The 18,239-nt window shown below is 40.1% G+C and overlaps 1 protein-coding gene across 6 annotated transcripts in view; it reads left to right on the forward strand.

The window, feature by feature from the left end:
• FMNL2 (formin like 2) overlaps nt 1-18,239 on the forward strand; it is a 254,551-nt gene that overhangs the window by 175,524 nt on the left and 60,788 nt on the right. For all 6 annotated transcript variants that reach the window (XM_074967354.1, XM_074967349.1, XM_074967351.1 and 3 more), the window contains 3 exons: nt 10,373-10,481; nt 12,487-12,563; nt 14,779-14,872. In XM_074967354.1, the coding sequence (XP_074823455.1) occupies nt 10,373-10,481; nt 12,487-12,563; nt 14,779-14,872 (280 nt within the window). The remainder of the gene's footprint in view (nt 1-10,372; nt 10,482-12,486; nt 12,564-14,778; nt 14,873-18,239) is intronic.

The raw sequence follows: 18,239 nt of genomic DNA on the forward strand, positions 1-18,239 counted from the left end.
TGAATTTTGAAGACTTTTTCCTAAAAATGGTAGACTGTAGATAACAATAGGTTTGATTATTAACAGCCAAAATGTAAATCACGTGTTCTTTCTTTAGCACCTTGAAACAGATGTGAGAGAATTACAGAAAAGATCTTTACATAGCTACAACTAACTTAGAACATTATGTTGCAGCTTCTTCTCCATTTTTAAGAAATATATGTACTTTAATGAATAAAGGCAGCTGTCTTTAATTTCCCAATTCATGTTCAAATGGGGGCTCCAAAAGGGAAGTACTTAGTCACATAGCTGACCTTTGTGCCACACAGAGCTATGCATTGCTTTCAATTCCTGTCCAGCATAGATCTGACCCCTAGCTAGCATATAATGAATTCATATTACGTTTAGATAGCTTCAGTTCATTATTTGGGCAAACAGTGAATTTCCCACTTTGAGAATGGAAGGAAAAGGTGCATAAGTGTTCAGCACTGGCAGTTGCTGAACACAGTCACAAGTGTTTACTCAAATAGGCTATAGAAAACCATGCAATCAGTGCTAAATGGTGGGTAGATGTAGTGAATTAACCCCTTAATATGTTACTGTATAGGACCAGGTGACCTTTACAAATGGTATCTGATTATTAAAACAACCAGCAATGAAAAGCAGACCAGGAATAGAGACTGTTAGGGTGTTGACACATCAAAGCTCTCTTTGCTCTGGGGTTACAGAAAGAAAGGAGTAAGCAAGATAGCTCCAGTTTTTAATGTATGAAACTTTCATTATGACAACTGAAACCACACAAAAGTTGCCTGATTTCATATTTGATAATAAACTTTAGGCCCGATCTTGTCAAGTGCTGAGTGCCCCCAACTCCTGCTAAAAGTCACCTGTCTGAATTCAGACCTTGAAACTCAGTATAGGTTAGCTAAATGTTACAACTTTTCAAGTGAACTCGGGTCCTGTTTCTATCAAACCTGCATCCAGTTTTGAGTGAACTGGAGCTATTTATGTTTTTGGGTTCCTTTTAGCTCAAAACTCAAGTCTGTAAACTCAAGTGAATTGAAAGCAAATTAAAAGTTTACACAAGCCCCCGAGAACCAAAACTGCACAGCTGTAACCAAGGAGTAGAACTTTGCTTCGCTCTCCATAACTTATCACTTGACACTCATTTCTCACTAAAGATGCCATTTCTTACTCTTCTAATAGCATAACGGATGCAGCCATGGAAATTTCTGAGACAACAAGGTAGGATGTGGTAACTCCCTAGCACAGTGAATTCTAAGAAGGCAATTCCTGATACAATTTGCCATGACACAGAGCTGGCTTAGTGATTTTATTTCATACGTATTAGTTGAAGAAAGACTTTGCTTGTATGTCTTTCCATTGGAACGCATGTGGCAGCCCTACAACGAAAGCATGATTTTTTCCTTCCAAAGGCTTTTTCCTTTCCTAAAAAGCTGCATATGACAGTGGGAAGCTAATGGAATTTTCAAACAAAATTAATTGCAGACTTCATTCAAACTCTGTGTACTCTGGAGAGCTTCTATCCATGGCACCCATTTCCCTTTAACTAGAGATCTGATCCCTACTGGGACTGAAGGAAGAAGGTGGGCAAGGCAGAATTAAGGCAGTTATAAGCCCAGACCCTCTGCTCTGAGCACACTATACAGAGGATAATGCAAAGAACTGACTACAAAAAAATCAGTGAACTATTTTGCCTCTGTATGCAACAGCTGTACAGACAAGTGGAACCAAATGTGAAATATTTAAAAACTAATTCAGAGAATTGTAATACTTTCCTGAATTAGGTGTCCTGCACAATATTTTATATTTATGAATGGAAAATTTAACATTAGTTGGGATGAGAGCACCAGTGATGCCAACTTTTGCAATTTTATCACAAATTTCGTGTTATCTGGTGTTTTTCTTAAAGTTCTGGCTCCTGGAGTTGTGTTATTTTTCTGAGAACCTCATCTTTCACTTAAAAAAAAGTTTTTGGTCTTCATGGTTGAGCAGAAAAATTTGAAAATGTGACCCCACTAAAGGCTCAAAAACCAGAGGGCCAGTAAAAACAGCTCAAAGTGTTCTTTTAAAAAAAACTCTCAACATTTTAAGCCAATCTCATGTGATTTGGGGGGGCCTGCTGCATGAGTTTTGAATGTTTGGGGTTGGCAATACTGGAGCACCTTTCCATGCTGTTACTTGCAGAGATATGAATTTCTTTAATTAGGTTAAAACTTGGTGTCTCAATCAGTGAAATAGAGTGAACCTGACAAGTGCACAAGGAGAAGCTGCTAGCCTGAAGTGGCTGAGAAAAATTGAATGACTTTGGCCTAATAGGAGGAAGCAAGAGGTCTTGAGTAGTCAAGAACAAGTAGATGGTCTGAGGTGGGTTAAGAGAAAAGGTAATAGCTGAGTGTAAGCAAACAGCCTAGAACACCAAGGAGAAAATGCAGAGCTGGGGCAACCGAATATATGTCTGTTTCCCAGAGCAGCCTAAAAAGAAATGGCTAGCCTAGGGCAAAATGAGAAGAAGTTAGCCCTACCACCCACCACATTGGATAAAAGTTAGTGTTCAGCCCAAAGTGACTGTAAGAATTTGCTGCCCCTCATCAAGGAGCTAGGACTCTTTACTATATAAATATGATATTGTGCACAAAAGTAAAATCAGGCCTCGTGGCCTATGACAAATGGAAACCTTCTGGTAATTAGTTGCGCCTTTATGTTCATTTAAACGTATAAATATTGAGGGTTACCATTTAAATCCAAACAAAGTTGTTGGCTTGCGAACCATTTCGAGCCACATAAATATAGTGAGGCCTCATAAAAAGTTGCCTGTGGCCTTGTATTGATTTTGCATTGTCACAATAAAGGAAGGTGAGCAAATGCCTGGTGTGGATATTCTGGGTCATTTGACTATTGGGAGTAGCTGTGAAAAAAAACTAAACCAGTTTCCAGAATAACTAGGTTTTATTTCAGATTTAGAGACACTAATTCTTATTAAAGAAATGAATGGGTGACATATTTCAACTCCATTTACTGAAATGATACTGAGGAGGAAAAATATTAGTAAATGAGGAATACTCAGAGCTCAGGAACACTGTACTTTGTGATTCTTTTGGTCTTTGAATTTTCAGTGGACAGTAGCAAGGCAGACTTCTGTCTATCAAAAATTAATAATTTACTTGAGTTATTGCAGTGAAGAAGCAGAATACGAGACGGGAGAGAGAGAAAGACTGACAGTACATGAAAAACACCTTTAGTCACATAAAATCACATTAAAAACTATTCAAGAATGTTAAAAAATTACAATATATACACAAAAAGATATGAATAAAATAAAGCAAAACACATCTTAAGCAAACATTAAACAAGGATCAATAAAGCATCATCATCACCTGGTTCACTCAAAATATTGTTAATACACCAAGTCAACCCAAAAGTGTCCAGATTACAAGTCAATCTGTAGCTAGGCCACAATCAGAGTATGAAACAGCCCTAGCAGATCACACCGCTCTGTCCCAGCCATTATGTTCTGGTGATATTTCAAAGGCTAGTGTTGCTTGACCCAGCAAGAAGTTAGACAGGCAGGAAACAGGCTGAATGAGAGCACTGCATCTCACTGTGAGAATAAACAGGGACTTGGAGAAAACCAGTTCAAAACTGCTAAAAGCTGTTGCAAAAAAACAAAAAGAGAAATCGAACAGGGGCAGTGTAGGAGAAAATGAAACACTGTGTCTGAAGCCAAACAGATGGGGCACTGTGCAGACACTTCAGGGGTAATGTGGTGCACAAAACAACTGGTTGCTACGATGCTGTGCAGGACCCTCCACTGCAAGTCACCGGAGCGCTTAGGAAGAGGAGGTTTGTGCAGCATCCTCAAAGCTGGGGACAGAGACATCCCCCAGGCTGCATCAGGACCATCAGAGAGGGTTGCATAATGCTGCCGCAGCTTGCCACACATGCCATAGAACTGCCTCTTGGTTATGGTTATAAAAGGAACATTCACCGAACCCTTCCAAGACAGCAATCTGCCTGTTGCACCAGGATCTCATCCACAGAAGGGAGACAACTAGTGGGGGGAACACAGGATACCTGCTGGAAGAACAGTCCCTGCAAAAACTTTTTGCAAACACTGAACAGCCTGCTGAGGGAGCACACCTGGAATTCAGCCAAGACCTCGTCCAAAAAATGTACAGACCAGATTATGCTCTGAACAGCAAGAGCTCTCGGAGTCTTCCAGATTGACCAACTAGGAACAACCATGTGGGACACCTTGGTCAACCCACCCTGGGTAAAAGCTGTAATCAGGCTCCTGGAGAAAACTTAGCGGGAAAATATGGGTTAAAAAACAGTGGCTCTTCCAAGAGCCATAAACTGGAAAATGCCTGGTCTGATTGCATGCTTTGCAAAAGTAGCTAGGTTTTTAAAAGACCATTATAGAATGGAGGCAAATTGAGCCTCTGTGATCGAGACGGCAAGGGATGTCCAGGCTTGCTGAACAGACGGGAGGTGAAGGGATGCCTCCCTGCTGACTAAATCAGTGAGACTCAAGCCCCCTTCATCTTGGCAGGAACAGCAAATCAGGGTGCAACCAGTGGTAACTATTAAAAAATGGTTAATATGCCTCTGAATCTGGCCAAAAGTCTCGGATGGAGGGGGTCCAGACACACTAGCCAGTTCCAGAAGATTGAGGCCACAAGATTGTTGGCAGTCAAAACCTACCTCCAAAAAAGAGAGTCCAGGAAGGAGCCAGTGCCATTTCTGCAAATGCCCTTGCACCTTCTCCTCAGTCCCCACCCACTTCCTTAGCATATATTGTTCGGATCCAAAAAATACCCTCAGCATCTTAATCCCAGAGGTGCCACTGCAATTGTTGAAATTCAAGTCCTGTTATAATTCGGTATTAAAGCGGTAGTGGGAATCACAGGCAGGAAGAGGGAGAGACACACTGACAGAGACATAATGATGATCAGACAAGTGAGTGGGAAACATGGAAGACCAAACAAACATATTCACACTGGCCTTCATGTTATAAAAGTGATCCAGTCTAGCCCCTGAGACCTGACTGGGAGTAGCCTTCAGCTAAGAGTACTGCCTAACAATGGGCTGAGAGAACTTCCAAACATCTACTAGCCCAAAGGTCTGCTGGAGACAATACAGTTCCCTGGCTGACTGAGGGTGTGGCTCCTCATGGTTCATGTCTAAAACATAATCTACAGTGGAACTGAAATTTCCTCCGAGGACAATAATAGTATCAGGGTCACAGCCAAGCAGCACGGGCAAGTGTCTGCAGAAAGGACACAATCTCACCTCAGAGTAGGGGCATACACAGTAAAATGATTTTAAAAAATAGTGCCAATACGTGTCTCCACCTGGAGGAACCAGCTCTGCACAATCTCCTTCACAGAAAGGATCAGTGCCCCTGCATCCTTGAAAAAGAGAACAGCTACCCCAGCAGTGACATTGGAGCCGTAGCTTGAGAATGCTTTCACTTCCTATTCCTTCAACCAGTTCCCCTGATTGTCAGGGTCTCAGGGTGCACCTCTTGCAAAAGGACAACATCAGCCCATTTTTGTCTGAGAAATTCAAAGAGTTGTGTTCTTTTATGACCATCCTGGCATCCGTTAATTTTTAGAGCCAAAGTTGAGCAGCGCCATGAAGACTAAAAGCAGAAGGTCAAGCAGCAGAGAGAAACAATAGAAATTGGAAATACTTCGAACAAAATGAGCCATGGGGAGACCTATATATCTTGAACAATCCCCAAGCTTCTGCACCTTACTCAGCAACTTTTTGAGATGGAAATGTTTCCTACGATCAACTGAGGTCTCTCTCAAGACAAGGGCAGCTGAATGAGCAAAGCACTGTAAGACATGGAAATAGCCCTGGACCCTTTAGTGCTGTCCAAAAAGTCACAAATCTCCTTCACGCTGTACCCACCCTGGCTGAGATATCAGGAACCAGTAAGGCGTCAGAGAGATTATCGTCATCCTCTTCATCTCCCTCAGACTCCACCTGCTCAGACAAATGTTGAACCGCGACTATAACATTCTCATCATTCATGAAGGAGGGAGATTCAGTGGGAGCAGCTGGCATGTCTGTTTTCCCAAAAAGGGTAGGCAGTGCAGCCTCAGGTGGGGACCCAGCATCATCATTGCAGCGTGCAGGATTGGGGGCTTGAGGACTCACCATGCCAGGGAAAGACAGTACCCCACTGGGAGCTCCAGGCATGGAGCTACCTCCCAGTGCAATGCTATCCTTCTGAGGACACACAGCTCCATCCTCAGCCACTGTCAGCAGATCAGGATTCCTCCAAAGTCTTAGCCCCTGTTAGAAAGGAGTCACGCCTAAATCCATCTTGTTGGTCTGTTCTTCACCCACATCTCTACAATCTCTCTCTGCTCCCTATGCTGGGAGGTACTCCTCAATCTCCAGGACTTGTTTCTGTCCAGGCGCAAGTGATGGGGTCACAGCAGAGGTTCCACTGTGGGGGCTGCTCCCTAGACAATGACAGACCACCTATGGTGAGGAGGAGGTGATAGAATCTGGCAATGCAGATGCAGGCTCTGTTTTCTGCTGGTCCCTTGATCCCCCAGCCCCCTTCCCATTTTTGTGGGGTCCCACTTCCTTACCATGGACCCCAGAGCCAGCAGTCCCTCGGCAGGACCCCCTCAAATGAAATATTTCTCCACAAAGGAAATATTTCATACTTTCAGAGGTAGCAAACACTGTCTAATCTGCCCCATCCATGTGGTGCTTTTAAATCAGGTTCAAGGAGTTTTCAGGGTTATTTGGAATCACATAAACCTGGTGCCAGAATGACATAACATGCCTCACCTCTGGCTTCTTTCAGCCTAACAGCAGAAACTACCTTTCCATAACAGGATAGATCATACACTAGTGTCTCATTGTGAAGGAAATGGGGAAACATTGGAAAAACAGGAGTAAACAAGTAAACAACACAGTGCAAGAGACAGCAGGCACATATGAAATCCCATGCTTAGGGGTCAAACTGATAAACCTATCTGAATTAGACCCCAGGAAGAAAACACCCCCACTTCCCAGGAAAAGGAGGGGGAACCAACTACACCCCTAAAATAAACAGGAAGTAACAAAAAAAGGACAGACTAATAGAAACCCAGCTAGTGTACACAGCACATGCGATGCACAGCCTCACTCTCAGAAACTGCCACAATCCCGAGAGAGAGAGAGAGAGAATTTAAGTTACAGGCTAAACAGATTACATATGACTTTCCTTGGGCTGGCCAGATGGTTATTGTTTTAAAAGGTACCAGTCATCATTAGACATCACAGAAATGTGTTTGTAATTCCATTCAGGCTGTGGTTAGAGAGAGATGGCTCTTAATTTTAAAAGTTGTGATTATGTATTGAAACTAGATTGACTGATACCAAAATCTGGATCGCTCTTTTTCACTTTTTTTTTTTTTAAACATATAAACCAAAAACTGTCTATGGGATAAATTGTGAAAAGTGCAGTGCCAAATGTGAAGACGCCCGCCTGTGTTTGAGGAAGGCTTCTTTTTACAAATGATGGCAACTAGTAAACTGGCCATGTTTTATCTATGAATGTCTTTTCTCAAATGGAACCACTTGTGTAATTAATATAATTTTTTCAGGTAGTTTAGTGGCATTAATGTTATTTAAATCACTATCGCTATCTCTTCTTTGATTTTTAGACTCTATTCCTACATTTGGAGATCTGAGTCTGATAGTTTGAAGACAGCAAATATAATAAATGTTGGGCTCAAACAGCCAGTTTACTGCAAAGACAGGCACGGAGAAAAAGAGAGATGCACGAAAATGGGCTAAAATCTGGGAGCTCAACTCCAAACTTCTTGAACGCCTTATTAAACTCATGCATGTGTAGGGACTGTAGAACCAGACCATGTAGAAACATGCTTATGTGTGTTGTAACATCCTTTCACTCTCAGATTACACTAACTGATCCAGATATATGAATTCAGCCATGCTAACAGCCAGACCTGACCAAATGCTGAGATAAGAGGATGATTTTACTGCCACAAAGTTTGTGGTTGTAAATCTGCAGGAAGCAACACTCTCAGCAGCACTGGATATAGGAATACAGAATATAATCACATGACCGTGTCATCATATGACCATGTCATCATATGACCATGAGCAGCTGAGAGCAACATGGGCATTTAGCATGGAGGAGCGTTGCTACAACATGGATGGAGCAAACAATCCAGATTCCACAGGAGGTGGAATACATGGTGTGCACAGAAAACACTGCTCCTCCAGATTACTGTCACACTCCAGCTGCCAGATTAAGACACGAGAGTGAGTGCACCAAACTCAGTAAGTCTAAATGTCATATGGACTTAGATATTGATATGGCATCCACAGCTGATGTGCAGATATACACCATTGTATAACTAGCTGCCAGTACCTGAGGTCAACAGCTACTCCCACCCTCACAGTCTGCCAGCTGACATATAATTGCAACCCCAAGAGGCCGTCAATGCACATCTGACACAATCTGTATCTTGCAATACTATGCTTCCCCTCCATGTCTTTAGGATGTATTTGTGTATGGTAACATAGGCTGCTACTTGCCTCACTGAAACTGAGTAGTCCTGCCATGTCTCTTGGGTGTCTCTCGAGATAGCTGAAGCCCCTAATTTAGCTTCTGGAAACTGCTTGAATTTTCACTCTCTGGGCTTGATTTTGCTCTCACTTACGCTGGTGTAAATCAGTAATATGACTGAGGTCAGTAGGATTACAGTGGTGTCTAAGGCCTTCTTTATGGATCTATTTTAACATTGGTTCAGCATGTGCTATAGGATTTTTCCAAAACCACACCTCCTTTCTACCAGACAACACCCACTTATCCCATAGCACCTTGCATGCAGAGTCCAGGTGCATGGCTGCATGAGAGAGCACACAGTGTTGCAAAATGTCTTCCATTCCTTTTGCACAGTTTTCCTGGCAATACATGGGGCAAACAGACCCTCTGAATTTGAGGGACACAACTTAGCTGATACCAGACATTAATCTGCAGTGCCTATCTAGATTATCATGCTGTTGGTAGTTCATTTCAAAAGATTATCATTGCCATAATTACAATTTTCTCATTATATATTCAATTTCTAAATTCGCTAAGAGTGTAAGAATGTAACTGTATCGTTCTTGTACATAGATCTCTTATTTTCTTATGCATGGCTTTTCAGTTTTGCTTTTGTCTACAACCTGGTATCTCATGAAGAAATGAAATTTGTGTTTCAGTAATGGTCCATGGAAATGGCAGATTTAAAGAGTTCCCTTTTTATTTGTTCCATGGACTCACCTAATAGGATTTAAGTTGGTTTACAAGAGTCAGAGTCTAATAAAAATAACACATGCTTCTGTTTTGGGGAAGGCTCTAGAAAGCTGGTTTTCCCCCCAAATACTTTTAGAGGACTTTCAGAAACTTCATCTTCTTCAGCATGAAAGCCAGACATTTTTAAATAGAATCTGGTCTCTAATTACTCTATTATTCAGGTAGCACAGCAGTGAAAATTATAGCTGTAAGGTCAAATTCTGATTGTTATGTATGTTTGGACTCAGAGACATCCATATAATTCCTCACATGTTATAAAGAGAAGATTTTAGACCTGTATAGAACGTGTGGAACAAATCTGAAACCTTTTCTTTTATGGACAACTATTTCTGTCTTGTTATATTTCCATCAAAGATGCAGCTACCTGTCTTTAGGTGAGTGACATTATTGGCAATGGCAGTGGTTGCATTGTGTGGAAAAGAAGGGACTGGCAGTTTACAGGCTTTGTGCTGACTGACTGTTTTGCCAGGCCTGAAGTTAGCACAGTGGTGATTAACAGATCACTCTGACAGTGACTAATGCTGGAGTGCCAAGATCCAGAGAGGTGCTAAAATATCCAAGAACAAAGAATAGCTGCTGAACTAATGCCTTCATTGTTTCACTTACTGCTTCAGATAGGGCTGCTTTCTTACTGACACCTCAACAAATGCAGAAAGGATACTTAATGAAACCAGGAATATTGGAGCGCAAAGAGTTCTCAGCTAGCAGCCTGATCTTTCCTCCTCTGAAGTGTGCTTCCCTTCCTGAGGAGGCCCACTGAGGCCTTAGGGATTGGGATTACCCTTGTGCAAACCTAGCACAATGTGGCATAAACAGAATGCGACATGAGGCTTAAAGTGTAAAGAAGATGCTTCTTTTTTTTGTTCTTGTGTCTTGTGTTTGCTGTCCAGTTGGATAGCGGATGCTTGTATATCCAGTAGACTAGGGAATTCGCATATTTTCATAAATGCTGGAGACCTACAGCTGCTTCCATACTTATACTATCTACAGAAGTTGTCCTGTGACTGATAAAAGTTCCTCATTTATTTGCAGGTATAATACCTTGCCGAGCAGAAGAACACTAAAAAATTCAAGATTAGTGAGTAAAAAAGACGATGTTCATGTCTGCATCATGTGTTTACGTGCCATAATGAATTACCAGGTACTTGCATTCCAATGATTTTTGACAAAATAACTCTTTTACTTTCTGGAGGTGGAAGAAGAAGCTAGGCATAATCATTTTTAAAAATAAAGCAGATGTGAAAGCTTAATTTCTTACCTGTTACTATACAGTATATTTGCTATATTTATATTCAGTCCATTATAGGCCAAATTCTGTTCTCACTTACATGGAGGCAGTTTTCATTAACTCAGTGGAAGCTGCACTCCTGTAACTGAGATCAGCCCAATATATATAGACTTGATATGTGTGAAGTTTAATGGGAATTATACAGAACAGTTAGAATGTTATGCAAATGGCAGATATCAGATTTCTCTCTATGTGCTTACTGCAAAGCAATAATAATAAAACTGCAAGGGAAAGAGTAAACTAGATCAAAATGAATCTTCATTTCAGAATTTCTCTGTATTGTCACTGTGAAGTTGTGGTCATACAGCACATTCTTGTGGTTTCAGACACTCCAGATTGTCTCTGTAACAATTGCTGTTAACTGTTACATATTTCCAAAAAAAGCTTCTCAAAAACATTATCTTTGTTTTGCCTTGTACAACCTCTGAAGTATTATTTCTAACCATTTATTTAGGAAGTATTAACAAGTTTACAAACCCTTGCCATGAACATATCAGAAACAACACAGTTGTTACAACAGTGAGCTGTTGTTTACAAGAGACATACAGGAATATAGTAATAAGATCTCCGTTTAACAGGGTGTTTCCATATTACAGAGTGAGCATCATTACAAAACCTATGACATGTCGTTTCTGCTTGCACATATTTAACCGACAGGCATGTCTATCAAAAGTTAATATTAAAAAAAAAAATGGACAGAGGTGCGGGGTTTTTTTGCAGGTGAATGTACTTTGAGTATTGAATAAATGACAGCTAAATATCTAAGTATCTATTTGTCCTCTATTTTGCTGCACACATAATTGGTGCATTCATTTTTCCATCACCACAAGCTCCAATGTTTTTTAACCAACCCTCTACAGTTGGACTATTTTTCTTTTTTCAATGAGAGACTATCAGTAGTCTAGCTGCTACTAGTAGGTGAGAGAGAAATTCTGCATTTCCTTGTGTGTGACCACTTCCACCAGGAAGCCCCAGGAGGATTACCAAAGGATCCTTTGGTAATAAATATCCAACAGTTTGTGTTATCTGGTTACGGATTGCGTACCAAAACTTTCTAATGACTGGACATGTCTGAGAAGTATTTCCAGCACCAGCGTATAGGGTAAATTCTGCTTCTGGTTATACCATAGCCAGAGGAATTTGCTGAAGTATTGAAAATCAGTGGCTTTACTCCAGGTTTTCACCCATGAAATTGAGAGTGGAATTTAAACCTATGGGCCAGATCCTCAGCTGGTGTAAAGCAGCATAGTTCCACACATCTCTAATGAAAAAAAGCATGGATAATGATCTATTGCTATAATAATTGAATGTTTTTCTTAATTCAGTTATGGTTTTCTGCATATTTAAAACACATAAACAGTAATGGTCTTATATTATATATATATATATATATATATATATATATATATATATTATAAACCGTTATATAGAAATATAGATATGTGTGTGTTAGAACACATATACTATTCTGTATTGGATTAGAAACTCTTTTTTGAAGGGTAAATGACACTTGATTGATCAAAAGGTCCAAAATTGGGGGGGGGGCAGGGGGGAAAATAGAAAAAAGAAAAGGATGAGGGGCTGGCAATGGGCATTCCAGAAGATTATTAGAGTCTGTGTTTGTCAGATGCCTCACAGCCAAACCAAAAGTACTTTCCATACTGCTGGTGGAAGAACAGTTGGTATGTACAATATTAAATGTAAATGTGCTGACTGATACTGTAAACTTGACAAAGTTTTGTTTGGCATACAAAGCTATGAAGGGTTGCCAGAATTGGTCATAGATATGTAATTTACTGGAATTTTTGAAAGAATTGCCGTTTCAAAACTGAAACAGTGTTTCCCCTTCCCATTTCAGTATGGATTCAATATGGTCATGTCCCATCCACATGCTGTTAATGAAATTGCACTAAGCCTGAACAACAAGAATCCCAGGTAAGATGTCAGGAATTGAGGACCTGGGTAAGTAAAGAATATACTGCATTTGATGGCTTTTACAGATGCTTTTCAAACTTGCCTATGAACAAGTTTTTTGCACCAGAATAACTAAATCAATTTAGATGCAATGGTGCAACCTCTAATGTAGATACACTTAAACTAGTTAAAATTACACTGAAACCAGGTTTCAGAGTAGCAGCCATGTTAGTCTGTATCCGCAAAAAGAAAAGGAGGACTTGTGGCACCTCAGAGACTAACAAATTTATTTGAGCATAAGCTTTTGTGAGCTACAGCTCACTTCATCGGATGCATTCAGATTGCATCCGATGAAGTGAGCTGTAGCTCACAAAAGCTTATGCTCAAATAAATTTGTTAGTCTCTGAGGTGCCACAAGTCCTCCTTTTCTTTTTTCTGAAACCATGTTCACTTAAGCCTGTAATTACTAGTAATATACCGCATGGGTCTGTAATTAGGGGTTTGGACAGGTGTGACTACATTGATTTTAAATTGATTTAGATATTATAGGGAAAGGGGTGAAATCCTGGCCCTGTTGAACTCAGTGGGAGATTTGCCATTGAATTTAATGGATCCAGGATTTCAACCAAGGTTTATAATACAGACAAACCCTTAGACACCCAACTGTTTTAGAACCCAGCACAGGTTTTGTAAGAGAGCTAGCGAGAACAATGTTATTGCTCATTAAAGTGGAAGTTCCTTGGCTTGTAAGCTCTTCAGAACAGGGACTGTCTTTTATTCTATGTTTGTACAGTGCCTGTACAAAGTGGCTTCATTCGTACTTGGGTTCCTTGCTGCATGCTTACTCCTCTCTCACTCCCCACACACTCTTGCTCTGCTGGGAGTTGCCAAGCTAAAGTTTGGATCCCCAGAATTTCCAGATCTCAGGACCCTGAGAAATAATTGAACGTTGGTTGAAGCCAAATACGAGAAACCGTCTCGTGTATACAGTGAAAGATAAAACTACAGAAAGCGAGGAAAACTGAGACCATATCACCACAGTCTTTCTGCAGTGCTTCCTCTTTAGAATGTAGACATCTGAAATTATGTTGTTCTGGTCGAAGTTGGTGCATGACTTCCTGTAGTCAGACGTATGGAAGGGTGTGAAAACGGTATTGCCAAGTCTCACAATATTATAAGTCACAGGATATTTAGTGGGTTTTTTTAAAGCTCCATCTCTAGTAATCAGGTGATTATTTAAGAATCTCAGCTTTCATTTTTTAATAAAGCTAAGAACCCCAAAGAATCAAAGCAGAAGGCAAATGTGAAGAAACCAAAATGTATTATGGTTTAAAATCTTATGATTTTTAAGCCACTCTCGATTTTGGGAGCCTAGCTTGTGAGCTGAATGGGTGAGGGTTGCTGTTCTGTGGAAAGAGGGAAGCAGCAGCTCTGTGCTATATCTTCCGTATAACCAAGCACCATAACCATACACACTGTACCACTGGAGCTCCACAGAAATTAGTGGGCTAATTGGAGGGTGGACTCAGGGAGTAGACATAATTTCAGCATGTTCCTTGCCTTAGCTATGCAATGCAAGGAGTATGATGAGTTCCATTATGTTACAGGCACTTGGAGTTTGTTGCATGCTTTTCTATCAGCAATATTTTAGATTAATTATTTTTCTTTTTATGGATGAAAGGGAATGATCTTCGTGTGAGCTTGGCCGCCACCCAGCTTGCTCAGAATTTCCCACTAAGGAGGGGAAAACATGATAAAACATCGCATAATTCAGTGACGATAGGCACCTCTTGTTATATTGTAGTATAAATAAAATAATTGTCATGGAGGATTTTTCACAATTGTATCTAGGAAAACCATAGATTTGAATCAGAAGCACATTCCTTTAATGTTGAACTTTTAGGGGAAATATGCCGCATTATGGTAAAAATAGCTGACCAGTAATAGCTGTTCATGATGTGTGTGAATTTTGTAAAGCGATCCCCCTTTAAGTATATATATAAAACCACTCACCTGCATTATGGAGTGCCAAGTACTCTGGATCTGAAGATGCTCAGAATGTTGCAGGAGGTTCTCAGCACCTTGCAGAATCAGGCTTTCAAAGTGACTTAAAGGGTAAAAAGATACTGAGGGCAAATAATTGTATTCAGTCATCACATCCATCTTGCAAATGAGGTAGAAGCTGAATCATCACTTTATTGTCATTAATTCTTGTGTTTTCTTTCTTTTTTAACAGAACAAAAGCCCTTGTCTTAGAACTGTTAGCAGCCGTTTGTCTTGTCAGAGGAGGGCATGAAATAATTTTATCTGCGTTCGATAACTTTAAGGAGGTATGTTATTCTGCTTCATCAGGACCTGATGCGCATACATATAGTTTTGATATGGTCTGCTGGAGCTTCCTGGTTTATCTTAATTTCCTGAGGTATGGAGAGTGGCTGATGTTCCACAAACTACTTTGAGACCAGTGACATAAACAGAGGGTTAGGGCCTGATTCTGATCTGACACCAGTTCTACTCCATTCAGCTCCAGTAGAGTTAATCGTCATTCAGGCTGAAATTAGTGAGAACAGAATCAGGTGATGCTTTGATGAAGTGATAAGTCTCATAAGAGCTTCTGTTTTCCACATTTCACACCTAAATTTAAAGTGTTTGTTTTTATTATATGAGTCTTAATATACAAGTAGAGATGAACCCATGTGGCAGATTTTGGGTGCAGATTTGAATGTCTCCAGAGTTGCAGGAAGGAAATGGATTCGGGTTCAAAATTTGAACCCATCTCTAAATATAACCAGACTTTCCATTCTTCTGCTTGTGGAACTCCCTTGAAGTCCATGGGAGTGTAAATCAATATCAGGATTGTTGTCATTTCAGAAGAATCTGACTGTTCAGAATGAAAGCTAAAAATGCTCAAAAACTCTTAACATAATGTTACCTCCTGTACGTTCATCTGTTTACACTCAATTTTCTTTGGGCTGTCCTTACCACTTTCATATTGGCTATCAAATATGACATAGCAAGATAGGAGACTGAGGCCTCCTATTTCATTCATTTTAATTAGATGTGACAAAATATAGTATTGGATTCACTATTGCTAAATTCAATTTTTAAAATAGCATAGAAATTCAAATCAAAATGATATGAGCTGGGATATAAAACACAAATTTTCAGGTTGATTTGCAGAACTGAAATAGCTGGCATGCAGTAATTCTGTGCACTCTTGACCAACAGTTTGTCTATATTAGAGCTGGAGGTGTGATGTCCAGCTTGAGAAGACATACCCGTGTTAGCTCTCATCAAGCAACCATGCTAAAAACAGAAGTCTAGCCAAAGTGGTGGGAGGGGATATCCACCTGAGATGCAGTTTAGGATTCCTTTTATAGGTTCTCAGATGAACCAAACACAGTTTTTGTTTCTAAATTGCTCTTCCACTTTATAGGGCCATTTCCAAAGTTCTCTGAGTGCAAAACTACTTTTGCCATCAGTGGAATTTCACATGTGGAGGGATTGCAAAAATCAAACCTCGGGGTGGAATCCTGACCCTCTTGAAGTCAATGGCAAAACTCCCATTGACTAAAGTAAAGCAAGGTTTTCTTCCTGGGTGTTGGAGATATATAAGTTTGGGTTCATCATTAGAGAGAAAATTGTTGCTTCACCAAGTTTGATCTGTCCTAAAATTGTTAGAATTTGATGAATACCAACTAGATTGTGAACAAATGTGGGGTTTCTTTTGTTTTATATTAAACCCTCCATTGCTGTTGAGATAAAAAAATAAATATTTTTCAATTGTCCAACCCAGAAAGCAAGTGTAAGCTCAGTCATTTGGTTGTTCTGCAGTGAGAAGCTCACACACATTGAACTAAATTCTAATGCAGAGAACTCCTCTATTTCTGAAAGGTTGTCATAAAGCCCCTAGCTGGCTTCCCAGAAGCTTGCCATCCATTTTCCACTTCATAATGCCTCGCTCCTCCCTAGCCATGTAAACAGCAGGAAGCATTTTTATTTCTGGTGCTTTGTTTCTTTAGTTAAGTAAAATGTATATGTTGGGCCAGTTAACTGTGACCCTTTACATACCGCAGCAAAAATAAATGTCTGATTCACAACAATCTTACTTGCAATTTCATCTCAATTAATACATGACTCTCTTATCAGCTGTAGTACTTAAGGTGGGATTTTCAAAAGCACTCTGTGTTAACCTAACGTTGCTCCCACTGAAGTCACTAGTAGTTTTACCTTTACTACCTTTAGCACATAGTCTGATAGTAAAATTATGCGTTCAGCCACACTGATGGAAGCTGTTCCCCCCCGAAAAAATTGCTTTGCATTTTGGTAATTCTCCCAACTAGAATTCGGACGTAAAATTACACCTATTATTATGCAACTTTAGCATACCTATAGTTGCTGGACAGCTGTAATTTCAGATTCTGAGCATAATTTTGAAAGTGGTCTCCACCTTGCCTCTATTACACCCTCAATCTTGCAAGAGCAAATAATTGTGAGCATGGTTTTGTACCTAGAACTACATAGGAATGTATTTGATGTCATTTACACGTCTGCTTCCATGATTGCACTTGTACGTCAGGTAATTATAGATATAAATGATATTATTTGTGCCTGTAGATAACTGTGGTTATAACCCTGTGCCTGTCAATTGCAGTGACACAATGGAAAATTGGTACATTGAAAAAGAATCGTGGTCCTGTTGTGTAGGCACAGAACTGGGTATTGGAGTTTTAATCCAGCTCTTTCACTCGTTCATTTGTGGCTTTGGGCAAGTTACTTAACATCTCTGACATAAAAAGAAAAGGAGGACTTGTGGCACCTTAGAGACTAACAAATTTATTTGAGCATAAGCTTTCATGAGCTACAGCTCACTTCATCGGATGCTGTAGCTCACGAAAGCTTATGCTCAAATAAATTTGTTAGTCTCTAAGGTGCCACAAGTCCTCCTTTTCTTTTTTGCGAATACAGACTAACACGGCTGCTACTCTGATCTCTGACATAGTTTGCACCTTTGTAAAAGGAAATGAATAATACAAATGAACATAATGAGAATGTTATGAGGAATAACTGGATAATGTTTGTGAAGGGCTTTAAATACAGAAAGTGCTGACTGAGTGCTAAATACAGCATCATTATTCCAGTTTAAAATTCTGTATACAGAAGTATTGTAGAAGGGAGGTGTCAAGGTTCCTCCCCCACTCTGAACTCTAGGGTACAGATGTGGGGACCTGCATGAAAACCTCCTAAGCTTACTTTTACCAGCTTAGGTTAAAACTTCCCCAAAGTACAAATTAATTTTACCCTTTGCCCTTGGAATTTCCATTGCCACCACCAAACTTTAACTGGGTTTACTGGGAAACATAGTTTGGACACATCTTTCCCCCCAAAATCCTCCCAACCCTTGCACCCCACTTTCTGGGGAAGGTTTGGTAAAAGTCTTCACCAATTTGCATAGGTGACCATAGACCCAAACCCTTGGATCTTAGAACAATGGAAAAGCATTCAGTTTTCTTACAAGAAGACTTTTAATAGAAGTAAAGGAATCACCTTTGTAAAATCAGGATGGTGAATACCTTACAGGGTAATTAGATTCAAAACACAGAGAATCCCTCTAGGCAAAACCTTAAGTTACAAAAAAGACACACAGACAGGGATAGTCATTCTATTCAGCACAGTTCTTTTCTCAGCCATTTAAAG

Source organism: Natator depressus, chromosome 11 (genome assembly GCF_965152275.1).
Source record: "Natator depressus isolate rNatDep1 chromosome 11, rNatDep2.hap1, whole genome shotgun sequence".
Lineage (NCBI taxonomy): Eukaryota > Metazoa > Chordata > Testudines > Cheloniidae > Natator > Natator depressus.